The 18219-nt window shown below is 39.2% G+C and overlaps 1 protein-coding gene across 3 annotated transcripts in view; it reads right to left on the bottom strand.

Annotated features, from left to right (window-relative positions):
- Positions 1 to 18219, bottom strand: part of PRKDC (protein kinase, DNA-activated, catalytic subunit) — a 229719-nt gene that overhangs the window by 93824 nt on the left and 117676 nt on the right. For all 3 annotated transcript variants that reach the window (XM_019661296.1, XM_019661297.1, XM_019661298.1), the window contains exons 42-52: positions 17618 to 17796; positions 15855 to 16023; positions 15543 to 15608; positions 14290 to 14362; positions 13142 to 13284; positions 8230 to 8367; positions 7906 to 8025; positions 4867 to 5010; positions 3173 to 3324; positions 2438 to 2569; positions 1147 to 1258 (exon numbers count right to left, since the gene is read on the bottom strand). In XM_019661296.1, coding sequence (XP_019516841.1) covers positions 1147 to 1258; positions 2438 to 2569; positions 3173 to 3324; positions 4867 to 5010; positions 7906 to 8025; positions 8230 to 8367; positions 13142 to 13284; positions 14290 to 14362; positions 15543 to 15608; positions 15855 to 16023; positions 17618 to 17796 — 1428 coding nt within the window. The remainder of the gene's footprint in view (positions 1 to 1146; positions 1259 to 2437; positions 2570 to 3172; positions 3325 to 4866; positions 5011 to 7905; positions 8026 to 8229; positions 8368 to 13141; positions 13285 to 14289; positions 14363 to 15542; positions 15609 to 15854; positions 16024 to 17617; positions 17797 to 18219) is intronic.

Here is an 18219-nt window from a genome sequence, read left to right as displayed (position 1 = left end):
ATTGAAAACTATAGTATTCTGAACGTGTACTAGCTTAATAATTCAATTAGGTTCTTCTCACAATCCTATAAATTGGACAGGGAACACAAGACTGAGAACGGTTCTCTTTGAAGCACCCTCTCCTGTTTAATAGCTATAATATGTCAAAAATTGAAAGTAGAAAATTTTACTAGTTTAACGTAGCCCTAACAATAGCAGGTAGGTAATTTTCTCCAAAAAGAAAATGCAGAGACAAGTTGAGAGGAATGAAAGCTAGTTAAATACTCATATCCTGACTTTTACAATAATCAATAAGTTACCAATATTTAAATGTTTACCAAATTTCCAAGTGTTTAACAAAATCAGGCTGGCAGAGTGGCTCAGTTGGTTAAGAGTTAAGATAAGAGCACGAGCTCTGAGCAACAGGGCCGCCAGTTCGATTCCCACATGGGACAGTGACCCTGCGCCCGAGCTGAGCTGCCAGCACTTGGCAGGATAGCTCAGCTGGTGAGAGTATGTGACCCTAACAAGACTGCCTGTTCGATAGTGGGCTACGCCCGCCCACAACTAAGACTGAACTCAGCACCTTGAGCTGAGCTGCCACCCAGATAGCTCAGTGGATAGAGTATGCGCTCTTAACAACAAGGCTACTGGTTCGACTCCCGCATGGGATGGTGGTTATGCCCACCCGCAACTAAAACTGAATTCGGCACCTTGAGCTGAGCTGGCGCACAGATGGCTTAGTGGATAGAGCGTGTGCTCTTAACAACAAGGCTGCTGGTTCGACTCCCGCATGGGATGGTGGCTACGCCCACCCGCAACTAAGACTGTAACAGAGCACCTTGAGCTTAGAGGCCACGAGCAGCCGACGGGTAGCCAGACGGTGACTGGCACCCTCCACAACTAACACTGAAGAACAACAACTTGGCTGGTCCCCCTCCCCACGTGTCCAACACTGTTCCCCTCCCCGAATTCCCCAATTAAAAAAAATAAAGTCATATATCCTCTTTAAAACAACTGAGCACTGTATGCAGTAGAAAAGAGTAAAATATTAATAAATGCAGAATGCCCACTTCAGTTTCTTACAGTACAGAGAATATAAGTATCAAGTGTCAGGACAAATCAAAATTGAAAAAGCATTTATTTAAAACTGCACAATATACTCACATTTTTCTTCTCAGTAATGTATCGAAGAACAAGTCCCAGAACTTCTGCTGCTGCTGCATATACCTCTTTATATTTTACAAAGGACATATTATTGACCAAAGCTTGAAAGTATCTATAACAAATATAAAAAATAAATATGCATAAAATCCAATTCTGTTGTTTGACATCAAATTATAAAAACTTTACTCTTGATGCCATTATTAATATCACAGATCGAGAAAATATCAAACTTAAAATGTGTTTGAATTATTTGTGTGAATATATATATATATATATATACATATATATATATATATATATATGAAGATGTATTTAAGGCTCTTAGGTCATTATCAGAAAGGCACTTGAAAGTTGGTTCAATCATACAGGACGTCCTATAGTCAAAGCAAAACAAATGCTCGATACTATAAAACTATAGTTAAAAAGGAGCTATTATCTAAGATTGAGATTTACTGACTCCCTCTTAAAGCCATCTACTATAACAGAGGACAATAAAATAAAGAGAAAGAGAGGAGCATGAGTGTACTAACCCCCAGACTTCACAGAGAGAGGAACTTTTAACTCTCAGCCCCCCAGTAACTCTGTAAGTTTTTCACTGGAGAAAACCAAAGCCCAAAAACGTAACTTCTGTAAAAGTAAGCTGTTTCTCAGTAAATCTGGGTTGAGCAACACATTTGTCTATGATACTAGGCGACTAGTAGAGAGGGCCAACCAGACAGAATAAGACATTTTCAAAAAAATGGGAAAAGCATGGAAGAGAAATGCTAAAAGCTGTTAAGTAACCATGATGTAAACACTGACTTTTCAAAAATCCTAAAATAGGACAATGAAGTACCTTTTTGTGATGTTACAAAATTATCTCACTAAAGCCCCTCCCTCTCACACATCAGGTCTGCATCCACTCCCGCCTGATGGAGGGGAGCAGGGTGACTGCAGCTCTGCCAAAGAGCACAGTAACAGGGCAGGCAGCACAAGGCCCAGGGGCATCCCATTCATAGTCATGATCCTAAGGGCTCGTGTTGTTTTTAGGGGTAAATGTTGAAAATGTCAATTTAGAAAGTAAGAAAACATTTAATACCTTTTATTTGCCAAAATGTACATAAAAAATTACACTAATTTTTAAAAACTTACCTTCCTCATTCACTCCACTACCTATTACATTTAGATAAAAATATTTTAAACACGGGTTCTGGCCTTTAAATTTATCAGAATTAAACCATACTCCAGTCTGTTTCCAATTCAGAAATACTTGAACCTAAAAAGGAATCTAAGCAAAAACTCTGATACTTACTTTATACTCTCTACGCCACATTTTGGGTCATAGGGAGGCAAGTTATTGGCCATTACAATGCCTAATAATTGAATTCCTACTGAATTGTCTTTAGAATTAGGATCTTTACTGGAAAACTTTTCAAAGATTAATCTGAAACATAAGAATAAAAGTATAGATTATAACATAATAAAATAAGAAGCAGGAAGACAAATATAAAATTTTCTACAGACAATTTTCAGGGTAAGAAATACTTTGTTTTCCCACATTTAACACTCTTCTTGCTAATACTCTTTGTTCACATTCAGGCTATTCTAGCTTTGGAACATAGGCAGTTTTATATCTTCCTATAATTATTTGCTCAAATTCTCCCTTAGTTGATAGTAAAACCTTATGAAAGTTTTAGTTTGCAGTACTAAAAGGCATCAGAGAAAAGTTCTACAGTCCACTCCTGGGCTAGTACAGTGAAGAGCGGAGTGTGTCCCACATGCCCAGTGTTGGGGGAAAGCCAGAGGTGAGCCTAGAGACAGGGCAGGGGCTACTTGGAAGGACATGCAGAGAAATGCTTCTAGTGTCAAACTCTGGAGGCTGTGATTTTATGAGTAGCAATATTATACCCTTATAAATGGATTCTATTTCAAATAATATTATTCCTTCTATCATTTCAAGTAATTAAATTTCATTATAATCACTATTTACAACATTCTAAATTTTTAAGTTTTCTAAATAATACTGTAAAATCCAGTAAATTTATACCTGTAAGGGATGGATAAACAATCCTTCCAGCATTCAACAAGGGTTTTTATGATTTCAAGGTTGTGACTAAACACAGCTCTTCTTTGATGAAAAACATGTTTCATTAGGAAATGAAGCAATCGATTTGCTAATACTTCATCTTTAGGAATCCCCTGAAATAGTATAGAAATTCTATATCAATATGTAGCATTTCATTCTGAAAAAAACATTGTTTAATCCAAAAGTTCATTTATAAAAAACATGTGGCATTCTACTGAGGAGGCTGGCTTCTAGTTAAAAACCTATGTGTGATTTTTCAGGTTCAACCACAGGCAATTACAAAGGCTTTACCCGATAGTTCTATTAGGGGAAAGCTGCCCTCCTTACAGCCGACTTGGAAAACAGCCAGGACGCTGCAGTCTCAAACAAAGGGTAGTTCCAGTCAGACACTCAGGCCCCCTTATCTGGTCATGCTTTCGCATATATGTGAATTGCTAGCCTAATCGCCTTCACTCTTAAGTACCTCTGCTGAAAACCCCTTATGGGGTTAAGAAGGGGAACCTTGAAAATACCCTTCCCCACTCTGACTCAGTGCTTTTGACTCCTAGCCCTTGTCCCTCACACTCCTCCCAACTCCAGGGTCCTATAAAACCGCTGGAGCCTTTAGTGTGTGGCTCCCTCAACAGAGAGATGACCCTCAGATCTGTGCTGATCCACTTGACCCTTGATCAGTATGCTATTCCATGTGGGGAAATGGAATATTGGAGTCAGCACTTCCTCTGGTTTTTGCCTCTTGCTATACTATTACCCTGCCTTTTTAAAAAATTTTTTTATTAAAGGCTTCACTGCGACTTTCATTTTGGCTTGCTGTTGTTTTAATCAGCTATTCTGACACCTAAGCAGTTCAGCATTCTCAAGCTTAGCTGAGCTCCTGACATCTAAATGCATCTTTTCCAATGGTTCCTAAGTTAAATTAAACAGTCTCTTAATTTTTTGAGGTTATTAAGCAGACTACCAATTATTTTATCACATTAAAGCTAACTCTAAATTTAGTTTACTGTGAAATGAGAGGCTCACCCTGACACAAACATGTACATATATTATATTTAATAAGGACGGGTCCCAGGATATCCTTAGATGAGAACTTTTACACATTATTAGTGCTAATGTTTTCAAATGAACAGGCAAAACTCCAACACACACAAATCTATACTGCTGAATGTCACAAGCTTGCTTAAGTACAACAGTGTCATTCATCTAAACAAGTGTCACTTGTTTAGCAATCTAGACCATTATAGATCTACTCTGGAAGTAGATAGGCTGGCAAAACAAATGCCAAAAAACCCAGAGACTTTATTCTCAGCAGAAGCTTTCAGAACCTCACATTCAGGGTCTACTGACATTTATTTGACACATACTTTTAATAAACCAATTATCTAGTATCCAAGCTCCTAGGAGGTAAGAGCAACAAACAAAACAAATACCTGATAGCTTAAAAAAAAAGTTTAGAGGAATTATTAAAAGCAGACAAAAGAGAACAAAAGTAGAAAGTACGAAGTCATTTAGTACAGCAGTACCAAAGCAACATAACAATTAATGCTAAAAATGATGACTCTAAGTCATTAAGAGGAGCTTGAATTATTTATTATATGCTCTACTTAGGATATTAGCAAAGAACTGATAGATTACTACATAAAAAATGTATCCATTCTTACTATAGGAGTAGCTAATCCTGTCCATGAAAGAACAGTAACCACTATCTCAACCACCATATAATGAATTCCTTCTCCTCCATTGCTTTCAGAAACAACCAGCTGCAACAAGGGGCTAAGCCAGTACTTCGCATAAGGACGAAACACCTAGAAGAGAATATAAAAGTCAAATATCAAAGAACTGTTTTGAACCAAAATATTAATTCAAAAACATATCCTCCATCAGCTAAAATTATATAGCAGATGTAAATTCCAACAATTACCCTGTTTAATCAGATGTTCTGTTAAATTCTCTCCTCATGGGCCCTTGAAACAACAGTTCAATGGAAATGAATTCATTATTTTTTATTTTTCCTAAAGATTTTATTGGGGGAATTTGGGGAGTGGAACAGTGTTGGGGAAAGGGGGAAGGAGAACAGCCAAGTTGTTGTCCTTCAATCCTAGTTGTGGAGGGTGCAGGAGGCTCAGCTCCAAGTCCAGTCGCCATCTGGCTGCCCGTTGGCAGCTTGCAGCCGCTCAGCTCAAGGTGCTGTGTCAATCTTAGTTGTTGGTGGGCGTAGCGACCATCCAATGTGGGAGCTGAACCAGCGGCCTCATTGTTAAGAGTGCACACTCTAACCACTGAGCCACCCGGGTGGCAGCTCAGCTCAAGGTGCCGAGTTCAGTCTTTAGCTGCAGGTGGGCGTAGCCCACAATCCCATGAACAGGCAACCTTGTTGTTAGGAGCACATGCTCTTACCAACTGAGCCATCCTGCCACCTGTTGGCACCTCAGCGGCAGCTCAGCTAAGGCACAGTTCACTGGCCCATGTAGGAATCAAACGGAAGACCCTGTTGCTCAGAGCTCGCGCTCTTAAGCAAGCTCTTAACCAACTGAGCCACTCGGCTGACCCTGAAATCATCATTGATGTTTTCTTTGCTTAAAACCTTTCTGATGTAACTATGCTCACAGAAATCAAAATCAAAGTATTCTATATTAACCTGGTCCTATCTGAATTACATGCAGCTCTAGAGAATTCTAGAATTTAATTTTACACCAATGCATAATGTATATGAAAAATGATAATATGCAAATTAGGTAGATACACGTGGCTATTTTTTTCATTTCTTTCTATATTATGAAAATCATTCTCTTATAGACTTCATATACCCAAGACTCTGAAATCTAAATGAAATGCATCTACATACTAGATTCCACTTAATTTATTTTAGAAATTGCTATTTTGATGTAAAAGAACAGACTGAAATCTAATTGAAGCTATTTATTTTCTTAACTTTTGCCGTCTACCTTTTTTAAAAATATGTTTTCTCAGGGATTGCTCACCTACTTTCACAGGTTAAATCTGTGTGGTCTCAAGCCTTGTTTGTTTATCACCCCCATAAGTAAAATAGTTTGAACACTCTCAATGTGTGTGTATTGATTTATTTGTAAATTATAAATACAAACTTTACTATATTATTGAAATATAACAAATAGATAAATATAAAGGTTGAAATTTTAAAAATAAATGTAAACACAAGTTCTAATCTTTATAAGACAACAGAATGTTTCGAACATCCCCTTCTAGAAACTGCTGCCGTGATCATTCCCAAGCTCTAGATATGCACAAAACTCCAGGGAAATCTCTCAGTGATGTCTCAGAGGCACCTCACATCCACATGTATGAACAAATTCAGCAGGCTTCCTTGTCATATCATGCACTCACACCCAGCTACCAAAAAATCACCCAAAAAACAAAGACACCAGTTCCTTTTTTGCCAGCCATCAAGTCAGCACTTACAAGAATGTGAACTAGAAATCACATGTAACCCTGAGTGTGATGGGTTGAACTCAGTCTCCCAAAAGAATGTTGAAGTCCTAACTCTCAGTACCTGTAAATGTGACCTTATTTAGAAATGGGATCTTTGAGGTTATCAAGAAAAGTCACTGAGGGCCTTTATTCAATGAGTGTCTTTATCAAAAGGGTAAATTTGTACATATGAGACGGATGCAGAGAGGGAAGACAATGTGAAGACTCATGGAGAACACGAGCTACATGCTGAGAAATACCCAAGGCCACTTGTAAACTGGGAGAGAGGCCTGAAACAGATTCTTCCTCACAGCTTTCAGAAAGAACCAACCCTACCAACACCCTGATCTCAAACTTCTGGCTTTCAGTTTCTGTTGTTTAAGCCATCCATTTTTGTGGTATCTGTTATGGCACCCCAGGAGTTAGAAAATCAAGCATGACCCTGAGGAACATAGGCTCTACTGCGGTTTTAGGTCAGCCCTGTCCACCACCACTCAATAGACTTGTGGCCTTCAGTTCACATTTGCAGTGCTGCCTAGAAGGACCTTCTGTGAAGCCAAGTGGATCATGTCACCCTTCCTAGCACCCTCCAGTAGTTCCCTACCACTCAACGAATGAGCTAGACCCTTTGTGTGGACCCTGAAGGCCTAGATTAGATCACCTGCCCCTCAGACATGTAGCCATGCCGCTCACTTTCCTCTGGACCTTGTGCCAATGGTCTGTGCAGTCAGTGCAGATGTGGCTCTCTCAGGGCCCGTCTCTGCTCACACTGCTGCTTCTATGCAGAACGTAAACTCCAACTGCTACTTTACAACACTTGGCTCATGAGCTTTCTATTTAGAGAATCTATCCTAACTCCCACCAGTGGAAGAGGCTCCTTCCTTACACAGTGTTATATGTAGATCAACAGATAAATTCAGCAACTATCTAAGAGTCAGCTATTTTTCATATCGAGTCAACAGGAATAATTTTACCATCTTCTTTGCTACTATGAACCAAGAAAGTGTGCAGCCATAACAAAGTTGACAACACATGTACTTATAAAAAGATCACTTCTAACTCAATAGAAGTTAATTTACATGTTTTAAAAGAAAATGATAAAAGAATGATGTTGAACAAATAAATGCGATTGGCTAATTTATTTAGAGAACAAAAATGTCACGCTCTATTTTGCTTTACATCTTTCTTTGTTGTGGGCTTAAGTAGATGCATATAATTGCAAAGAATATTTAAAGAAATAATAAATTACTTACCTCTTCTGTATTAATAACAAGCTTCGCTAAAAAGAGACGAATATTTAATGACACAGATGAATTTCCTAGTTTGTCATGAAGAAATTTCATCCAAGGAGGAAGATTTCTTGGCACTGAACCCTGAAATGAAACACTCAAAATTACCTTTACAAGTAGCATAAAATAACTCCATATTTTGATATGAGACAACGACAAAGTAAAATATATGCAACAAAATCATTCTCATCTGACAAAGAATGATTTAGTCTTCGATATTAAATATTCATTCTTAATATGATGTCAATGAATAGTATTGAGACAATATAAGATTAGAAGAAAAAAGACCTCTTCTTCTTTAGGTAGAATCTGATTTCTCTGCATGTGCTTAATAAGGGCTGTCATAGTTGCCATACATTCATGTTGATTGAGCTCATCCATCTCTAACTCCAAGACATCATCTTGAATCATGAGATCTTTATGCTCCTAGGAAAAAGGGAGAATCCGATTATGTAGGGTACACCGCTAAAATTTCAGTGTACATGACTTTCTGATTTTTTGGACAAGATCATTAAACACACACTTAGGTAACAATAATAATTTGGTAATACTATCAAATACATTTGGAATGTTTTCTTATTAAACAACTAAAAATAAATAGGATCTCATATCTTCTTTACATTCAAGGTACATATTTCCCACCTGATCCTTGTCTATGTGGTCACTCCCTTGGGGTTACACTGAGGTCATGTATGCTATGCTGCTTTGTATAAACACCAAGATCTTTTCAAATGTGCATGTCTTGGAGGCTACAGAACCCTTAACACCTCGAGAGCAACAGACTCATGATTCTGAGTTGACACTTTATGAAGAAAGTAGAGCTACTGAAGTATAGTAATAAACGTTTATCTATTTTTTTCTCACCAAACTGAAAAAAGTTTTCTCTGAAAATCTTTGTAAAGTCCTTAATTTGCCTCGAAATTTAAATCAATAGAAAATTCTTAAACCATTCTTGATCCTAAAATTCTCTGAGAAAATAGAGCAGTGATAATCATTTTATAAATGTAATGATGACCAGAGGTTTGACACACATATACAATAAATTAACACAGACACACACACACACACACACACACACACACACACTAGGGTTAAAATTTGTCTGGTATTTTCTAGCGAAGATTACTTCTAGGAAAAAAACAACTTGAAAACTCTTAAGAGGAAATTTATGTAAAATTAAAAGTTAACTTGGAGATACTAAGAGCTTGTGGAGATTTGATAGAAAAAGAAATAAAAATGGCCCTAGGTAAATTTTGTAATTCTATCTGCCCTGGTTGTAGGAACTGTTCCACGTCACTTCCCAAGATCGACAGTATTTGAAAATGTACTCCTCTTACAACCATTATGTTCATGGTCTATCATCCGAAACATAATGGATAATTTGTATAAATTAGGAATTTTAGAAATGATAGGAAGCTGTGTCATATTTTCATAAGAGAAGGACTAAATAATATTGAAATAGTAAAGTTTATACACAATCAGGGTTATAACATGTTCAGTGAGCCATAAAATCAATCATAGAAATTTTAATCTCTTTTTCCTCACACCTGGTGTCAAAGAAGTTAATCACAGTATTTGACTGTATTCAGATCTACTCAATAACACTTTTACTCAGTATCATTCTATCTCAACATGCTGCTCACAAGGACTGAATAAATTTAGAACTGGAGACTCAGGGCAGCTGGGTGGCTCAGCGGGTTAGAGCCCATGTTCTGAGCAACAGGGTTGCCGGTTAGATTCCCACATGGGTCAGTGAGCTGCACCCTCCGCAACCAGACTGAAGACAACAACTTCAGCTGAGCTGCAAGTGGGATGCCGGATGGTTCAGTTGGTTAGAGCGTGTGCTCTTAACAACAAAGTTGACTGTTCGACTCCCGCATGGGATGGTAGGCTGCACCCCCCCGCAACTAGATTGAAAACGGCTACTGGACTTGGCGCTGAGCTGCACCCTCCACAACTAAGATTGAAGGACGACAACTTGACTTAAAACTAATGGGTTCTGAAAGAAACACATTATTCCCCCGCAAAAAACACACTGTTCCCCAATAAAGTTTTAAAAACAAACAAAAAAACTGGAGGGGCCAGCCCAATGGCTCAGTTGGTTAACAGCTGGCTTGAGAGCACAGCTCTGAGCAGCAGGGCTGCTGGTTTGGTTCCCACATGGGCCAATGACGCTGCGTCCTCTACAGCTAAGATGGTGAACAATAGCTCGACCTGGAGCTGGGCTGCTGTGAGTGGCCAGCGATGGTGTAGGCTGCGGCGGGGCTGTAGTGGGCTGTCGTGAGCTACTGTGAGTGGCCGGCAGCCGGCGAGAGCTGCTGTGAGCTGCTGTGAACCCGCCGTGAGCAGCCGTCCAATGGCCAGTGACTGATCTGCCTCAGCTGGGAAGAGCGCAATGATAATACCAACATGGGCCAGTGAAGCGACATCCTTCACAACTAGACTAAAGAACAAAAGGACCGCAACGTGTCTGTTCCCCTTCCCCAATTCCCCAAAAAAATCTTAATAAAATAAAATAAATGTAAAAAACAAACAAAACAGGGCTGGCTGAGTGGCGCATTGGTTAAGAACTGGCTTGGGATGCCAGAGGGCCCCGGTTCGGATCCCACATATGAGGGCCAGTGACACTGCCAGCGATGGCATAGGCTGCAGCCCCTGCTGCAGTGGGTTGCCATGGGCTACCATGTGTAGCCAGCAGCCAGTGTGAGCGGCCAGCAGCCAGTGTGAGCGGTCATCCAGAAGCCAGCGACTGATCTGCCTCACCCGGGAAGAGTGTAATGATGGTGCCAACTTGGGCCAGTGAAGCAACGTCCTCCACAACTAGAATGAAGAACAAAAGGACAGCAACTTGTCTGTTCCCCTTCCCCAATAAAAATCTTAAAAAAAAAACCAACAACAACAAAAAAAACCAAACTGGAGAATAAGGTCATGCAATCAGAGAGAAGTTGTGAGGAGTGAACCCAAGATGACTTGATGTAAATGGCCTATAAATGAAGTCTCACTAGACAATGCAACCATAACAGAACGAAGTCACACTTTTTTATCTCGCAGCACAGATGCATGACCTAATCTTGGTGAAAGAACTAATGAATGGGTTCCCTTTAAAGCATTCATTAAAAAAGAAAGACCAACTTCAGGTGCAACAGAAACCACAATCAAGCGCAACTTTAAAAATATGCCCCTCCTCCTCCCTCCTTTTCAGTCAAACAGCCACAGGGCGAACTGGAGCGGGGAGAAAGATGTCTGTCTGGCAATGTCTGCAAAGCAGAGGAGGAACACAGTGGGGTACTGACATGTATTTCAGGGCTCACTCCAGGAAAACATCAGTGTATGGAGGAAGGCAAAAAGATCAAGGTGAAGAGGGGGTGAGTCAGTGTATGCCAGAGAAACTGGAAAGAGTCAAAGTTTGAAAGAACTCTGGATGGGAATCAAATGTATCCGTGAAAACTTGTGATGTGCACGTATGGCCTGCGTGAGGGCCTAAGTCTGTAATACATTTCCTATCTCTGTCCGTGAGAAGGCTTGCAAGCAGCTTTCTGCTGTTCTCCACCCACAGAAACCAAGTCTCCCTAGAGAGCCAGCCCATTCCAAGGCTGGGGCAGGGAAAGAATTAGATCACCTGTGAACATTTTCTTGTCCCAGCAAGTAAGGAACTGCACCAAGAATGACAAAGGCATGTCAAAATGAAAAAGAAGTCAGCATGAAGGGATTCCCACAGGCCAAGCCTGAGAAATCTGAGCATCAAAATAAATGATATCTCACGGAACAAAATAACAATCCAGGACATCACACTGATAATAAATTAAAAAAAAAATAAATGGGGAGAAGAGAAAGTTCTTCAGTGTGGTAAAAGGCCAACTAATAAATGAAGAAGCAGAGATAGAATTAAAAAATAACCACTTTGGGGCTGGCCGAGTGGCTCGTTGGTTAAGAGTTCGCTTGGGAGCATAAGCTCTGAGCAGCAGAGCCGCTGGTTTGGATCCCACATGGGCCAGTAACACTGCCCTCTACAGCTAAGATGGTGAACAACAGCTCGACCTGAAGCTGGGCTGCTGTGAGTCACCAGCAATGGCGTAGGCTGCAGCCCCTGCTGCAGTGGGCTGCCATAAGCTACTGTGAGTGGCCGGCAACTGGCGTGAGCTGCCATGAGCGGCTATCCAATGACCAGCAACCAATCCGCCTCAGCCGGGAAGAGCGCAACGATCACAATACCAACATTGGCCCGTGAAGCGATGTCCTCCACAACTAGACTGAAGAACAAAAGGACCGCAACTTGTCTGCTCCCCTTCCTCGATTCCCAACACTGTTTCCCTCCCCCAATAAAATCTTAAAAAAAAAGAAAAAAGAATTAAGCTATCATTTGTGAACACTGATGCATTCAGTTGTCTTTGTTTGGTAACATCAAATATTTGAATAGATCCTTCACTCTCTCCAGGGATTTTAACAGTCATATCAGCATGAACATCTGCGTCTTTATGGTCATTATCTTTCTCATTGGAAATCCTTAAATGTGGTTCAAATTTAAAATACTAATCTCAGGAAGACTGGGTAATGTGAGTCAGCCATTGGAGAGAGCCTTTCTTCTTGTGGTGATGAAATCAGATTGATGAGTCTACAGTAAGAAAGGCTGAGGCTTAGGTCTTGGAAAATTCTCCAAACTAATACTATTTTCTGAGGACTACTGAAAAACAGACAACTGGCTTCCTCTGTAACAAGGAAGCCCCTCCCTCTTTACAAATGCTAACAATATTCTTTTTTTTTTTTTTAATTGGGGAATTGGGGGATGGGGAAGACAAGTTGCTATCGTTTTTTGTTCTTCAGTCTAGTTGTGGAGGACGTTGCTTCACTGGCCCAAGTTGGCACCATCATTGCGCTCTTCCCGGGTGAGGCAGATCAGTTGCCGGCTTCTGGACGGCCGCTCACTGTGGCTGCTGGCCGCTCACGCTGGCTGCTGGCTACATACGGTAGCCCATGGCAACCCACTGCCACAGGGGCTGCAGCCTATGCCATCGCCGGCAACTCACAGCAGCCCAGCTCCAGGTTGAGCTGTTGTTCAGCATCTTAGCTGTGGAGGGCAGTGTCACTGGCCCTCATATGTGGGATCCGAACCAGGGTCCTCTGGCATCCCAAGCCAGTTCTTAACCATCACACCACTGGGCCGGCCCCCAACAATATTCTTTAATATATAAAATGTGATCACCTGTCTTCGAAGAAGACCAGTGGTAGATTTAGGGTCTTGGTATGAATAGCTCTGAACTCCAGTTGAGAAATCAAATTGACTCATTTCCTCACTCAGGCTACTGTCTGCCAAATATGACAAGGAAGATATATAATGAGGACCACCTGAAATACAAATAAAAAGAAAATACCTTTATTCAAATATAGTAAGAAACTTATTTCTCTAAGCTCATGATATTAAAATGAAAGGATACTGTTAACCTCCTTTTGGTTTTCTCATTATTGAGCAGTTATTCTCTATTATCATGGACAAAGAAATTAAGTTAAACTAGATCCAATTTTTGGATATATTAACAGAGCTTCTTTGCATTTAAAATTTTGATGATGTACATTTTGCCCATAAATGTGGGAAGATATTACTGAAAAATAACTAACGCTACATATGTAAGAAATTGAGAAAACTGGTCCAAATTTTATCCTTGAATAAAGAAAACAAAGTTATGCAGAAAAATTAAGCAGAAAATTGAAACAAAGAGTATGTGAAAAAAAAGACGGTTAAATTTAAATAGGAAGGCCCGGGAGAACTTTTTCAGGAATGGCATTAGACAAAATGTCATGAGTCAGGCTGATATCTGGAGCCAAGACTACTCCAGGTTGAAGGAAGAACCTGTGCAAATGTCCTGAGGCAAAACTTAGCCTGGGTGGTGCGGACAGGAACTGGTAAAGGAGCCTGGCTGCTAGAGAGAAGTGAGCAGGAAGGAGAGTTGCAGGGAAGTGTTCACGGGCCTTGCATAGCTCTGTTCTGAGAGAGGTGGGAGCTGATAGCAGGTTTGTAGCAGAGGAGTGGCAGGATGGGAACTGTATTTTAACACAGATTTCTAAATATATCTAAATAACATACAAAAATAATCCATATGCAAACAAACATCAAGCCAATCTTGCACTTAAAAAACAAAAGTGTACTATATCTGAGCCCCCTTTGGCCACTTAAGAGATATTCCCATGCAATTAAAGTTTAGCTGATTGCATTTCTTTCAAGATACAATTCCATTCACCATTTAAAAATTTTGCAAACTCAATTTCAATGTTTTGGGGTACTTAAGATATTTTCTATTTATGTAACAAATGCCAACCATTAGAATCTTTCTCATAATATTGAAAACATCCTACCTGAATCTCCATTTGCTGCTTCCCTGGCTTCTTTCCTAATTTCAATGTATTTTTTCTTTCTTTCCATAGGAACCTATTAAGCAAAACAAATACATAATTTAAAACTTTTTAGAATCATGGTCACACGTTTTTTATTTTAGTAGCAATCTGGCAAAAAGAAAAATCTGATTAATTATTAATTTTTAAACAAAACTTTGATCAAATTTAAAAGTATTCAAAAATAGCCACAGTGAAAGACAGGTGAGTCCCTATTCAGGAAAGCTATTCCTACAGATTCCCCCAGAACCCCCGAGAGGCACATACCTCCCCATCTGGGCCCTGGGACAGTGTGTGCGCTAAGCTCCTACTGTCACATGCCTCAATTACCAACAGTTTGTACTTAACCTGTGAGCCTCTGTTTCCTCAACTATATGGTTATGATGTATCATAGCACCTTACAGTGCTGTTATAAAGCTTAGAAGTAACATATAGCAAGTGTCTGGATGGTTAACAAACTAGCGATATTATTTTTGTTAGTTCTTTGAACATACGCCTAAAAACAAGTTCCCAATTTTGTGCCAAAAGGGCACAAGGCAGGAAGCAACCATTTATGTGAACTCATGAACCACTAAGGCATGGTCAAGCTTAGCAGCTGTGCAGAGGTATGGGAATGACAGCTCATGGTCCAGCTCTGTTCTACAAGCCACGGTGTATGAGCTCTGGCACTCTGCCCAACTTCACATTTCCAATGGGCTGTGAAAGACTGCAGCCACAACCTTTCTACCAATACCTCAGGTTGGCAGATCAAACTTAGCTTGGCTAAAATACAGCTCATCAAATTTGCCAGAGCAAGTTTTGCAATTATCCCCATGACTTTTGTTCATGGCACCCCCATTATCCTCCCAAATAACCCAACCAAGGCCACAGGGTCATAATTCTGTGTCCAGATGGATCGCAATCTCATTGCCCAGAAGAATTTACTCAGAAAACAACTTCTGGGATATGTCCGAAGAGCTTCTTTTAATGGCGCTTTCTTTTCTTTACTAGTCAAGAAAGGGAAAAAAATCAAGTTTGATGAATTTTGTTGTAGTTGCCTGAGATTGTACCTCATGTTGAACTACTTGAAATTACCAGTTTTTATAGTTCAAAGCAGACTTGAATACTGGAAATTTAGTATGTTCAGCATAATATACAGATTTTTCTCTACAAGCACTTGGTAAGTTTTTTTGTGGTTTTTTTTTAACTTAGAAACATCATTGAAAAATTCCACTCACCTCAACTTCTACAGGAAATGTATAGCAGCGCTTCAGGTCTATCAGATTTTCAAAGATAAGCAAGTTCTGTGAATCCAAAGAAACACATAAAAATATCTGAATGGTGAAGATCCTTATTACAATGCTACTACAAAAATAATGGTATTTAATAACTCATAAAGAAGCACTTCTGCTTTATGTATAAATGAAGAACTAAGATAACTACATCTACAATATTATACGAAGGTAGACATTATGACATAACTTTATTTGATGTAATCTAACTTTTGAAATCCTATGACAGCAATAGTGAACACCTTAGGGAAGGCCTACCTTTTCTGGCTTTTCACTAAACAGAAAACCTTGGTAAAATTTTAATTCGTTGAAGACACAGCAAATAACCGAAACGGCACAATTGTATGCAGCACAATGGTAAAGTCTTCTCCTCTCCAGCAACTGAGTCTCACCAGCCATGTTCTCTGTAAACGCATCATAGCACAATCTGCAGAGTAGATCCAGGTTAAAAACTGATTCATATAACAGTAAAATCATTGCTCAAGTTCAACAATGCCAGACAACAGGATCTCAACTCAATTCTGCTTTTTTTGAGTGTCAGGTTTGTGCCCAACATAGTACTAGGTACTGGGAATAGAAGACTATCAAGTCACTGTATCCATGCACATATCACAACAAAGGCCATGACCATGGATTTCACCACACTGCAGTAAGCACAGTGATAGCAACAGTCACAGTAAGGTAAGAGATGGAAGCAAGAAGACAGAAAGTCGTCCAGCTTAAGGAGCCAAAAAAGGTTTTAAGAGAAAATACTGAGTTTCGAATTATAAGTTAGCTGAAGGAAAAATGTACTCAGGCATTATAAGCAGAGAGAAGAATGTTATTTATAAAAAAGGATAAGCTGCATGGTGTGTTCAGAGGATGCAGTGGGAAGAAACAGTGGCTAGCAGTGAGTGAAAGGTGCATCCCTGGAAGAGCTCACTTGCTATACTAAGGAGCTTGGACTTCATTCTGTAGGACAAGGTCACCAAACCATGCCCTGGTGACCATTTGTTTTTGAAAATAGTTTTCTTGGAACTCAGCTATGACCATAAGTTTACATACTGTTTAAGGCTGACTTCTCAGTATAGTGTGGTAGTTGCAACTGAGGCCAGATGGCCTGCAAAGCCAAAAATAGTTACTATCGGGCCCTTTGCAGAAAAAGTTTGCCCATCTTGCTACTGTAGATGAGGGAAGTCAAACAATCAGGTTCGTGTTACAGATGTATAATCATTCTGGCAGCATTATGACAACTGAGAGAGGCAAGCCTAGGAGCAGGGAGAAAAATATGAAGGAGACTACTGCAGTGGTTCACCAAAGAACACCAGATGCTACAAAGCTGTATGAAGGGGAATGAAGTAAGGGCACTGGTTTCAGGAATAATGAGGAGATCAAGTTCACCGGATCTGGTGACTAATAGGAAATGCATGGCGGTTGGAGAGATGAAGATGGAGCAAAAATAAAATACAACTCCTTAAGTCTCTTATTTATGCAAATGAGCAGATGGTGATGTTATTCACTGAAGAGGTAAGGTAAGGATTAGGATACGAGGAAAGCAATGATACATTTCTTCTGGATATGCAAAATGATACATGGCAAAGTCTACGTTCAATATTTATTTACTAAGAAGGAACTCCATTAGAAAGATGGTTTTAGAGAAAATGTATTTGATTACTTTGTGTTTTAGAGAATGTCTACATAAAAATATTTTAAAACTCCTTTAATTTCAAATGATAGAAAAAATAAAATACACTCAATCCCTTCTTACTGTAAATCATACCACTAAAAACATAAAACTAGTGAGAGGGAAAAATGGTGGAAGAAAAGAATGATTTTCAAGCTTTATAAAAGATGAGTAGAGGATAAAACATGTTACCCAATAACATGCTAAATTAAAGTTCATTTAAACAGTTTGTACATAAGAAAAAAACAAGAAAATTACATTCAGTATTTAAACATTTATTCACATTATATACATGAATAAGAATATATGTTCCAAAAACATTAAATCAAATACCCCCCAAAATTAAGTAAAATCTTACTTAATAAGTGTTTTTGTAAGTTCACTTCCTTCTGTAATATACGAGCCATGGAAAACTTGATTAATTTTGGATTCCTTAGAGTGAACATCATCTTTTGGAAGACGAGAATACATCACATTTATCATCTTATAATAGCCCATCTTCTTGGTGATTTGAGTATCAAAAGCAGATTCATTTAGCTAAGAAAAGGTAACAAATGATTGAGTATCTTCGGTCTCATCAAACATGATAAAGTTTATTGAATATATCAAATTTAACACTCAATGCCCTTCACATAGGAAGTAATTTTAGCAAAGATGTTAAATCACTTCAATAAGAGACAGTCCAGGGTTTAAACGTGGAAATAAATATTGATGTGTTATACTGAGTGTGGCAGGAAATAATGCACAATGTTCAAAGAGTGAGGGTATAATGACAGCAGGAGAAAATTCAATGTTTGAAAATAAAAAATTTTCAGCTATATTAATGTCTATATTAATAATGTGCTATTTGAGTATTTACAATATTCCCAACAGCATTCTGTGGAAGGCAGAATGATGCCTACCACCCCCAAAAGATATCCATGTCCCAATCCCTGGTCTATGAATATAACTTCATGAGGC

Source organism: Hipposideros armiger, unplaced genomic scaffold (assembly GCF_001890085.2).
Source record: "Hipposideros armiger isolate ML-2016 unplaced genomic scaffold, ASM189008v1 scaffold_343, whole genome shotgun sequence".
NCBI classification, from domain to species: Eukaryota; Metazoa; Chordata; class Mammalia; order Chiroptera; family Hipposideridae; genus Hipposideros; species Hipposideros armiger.
Note: the sequence above shows the minus strand (reverse complement) of the source record. Positions and strands in the feature narration are given on the sequence as shown.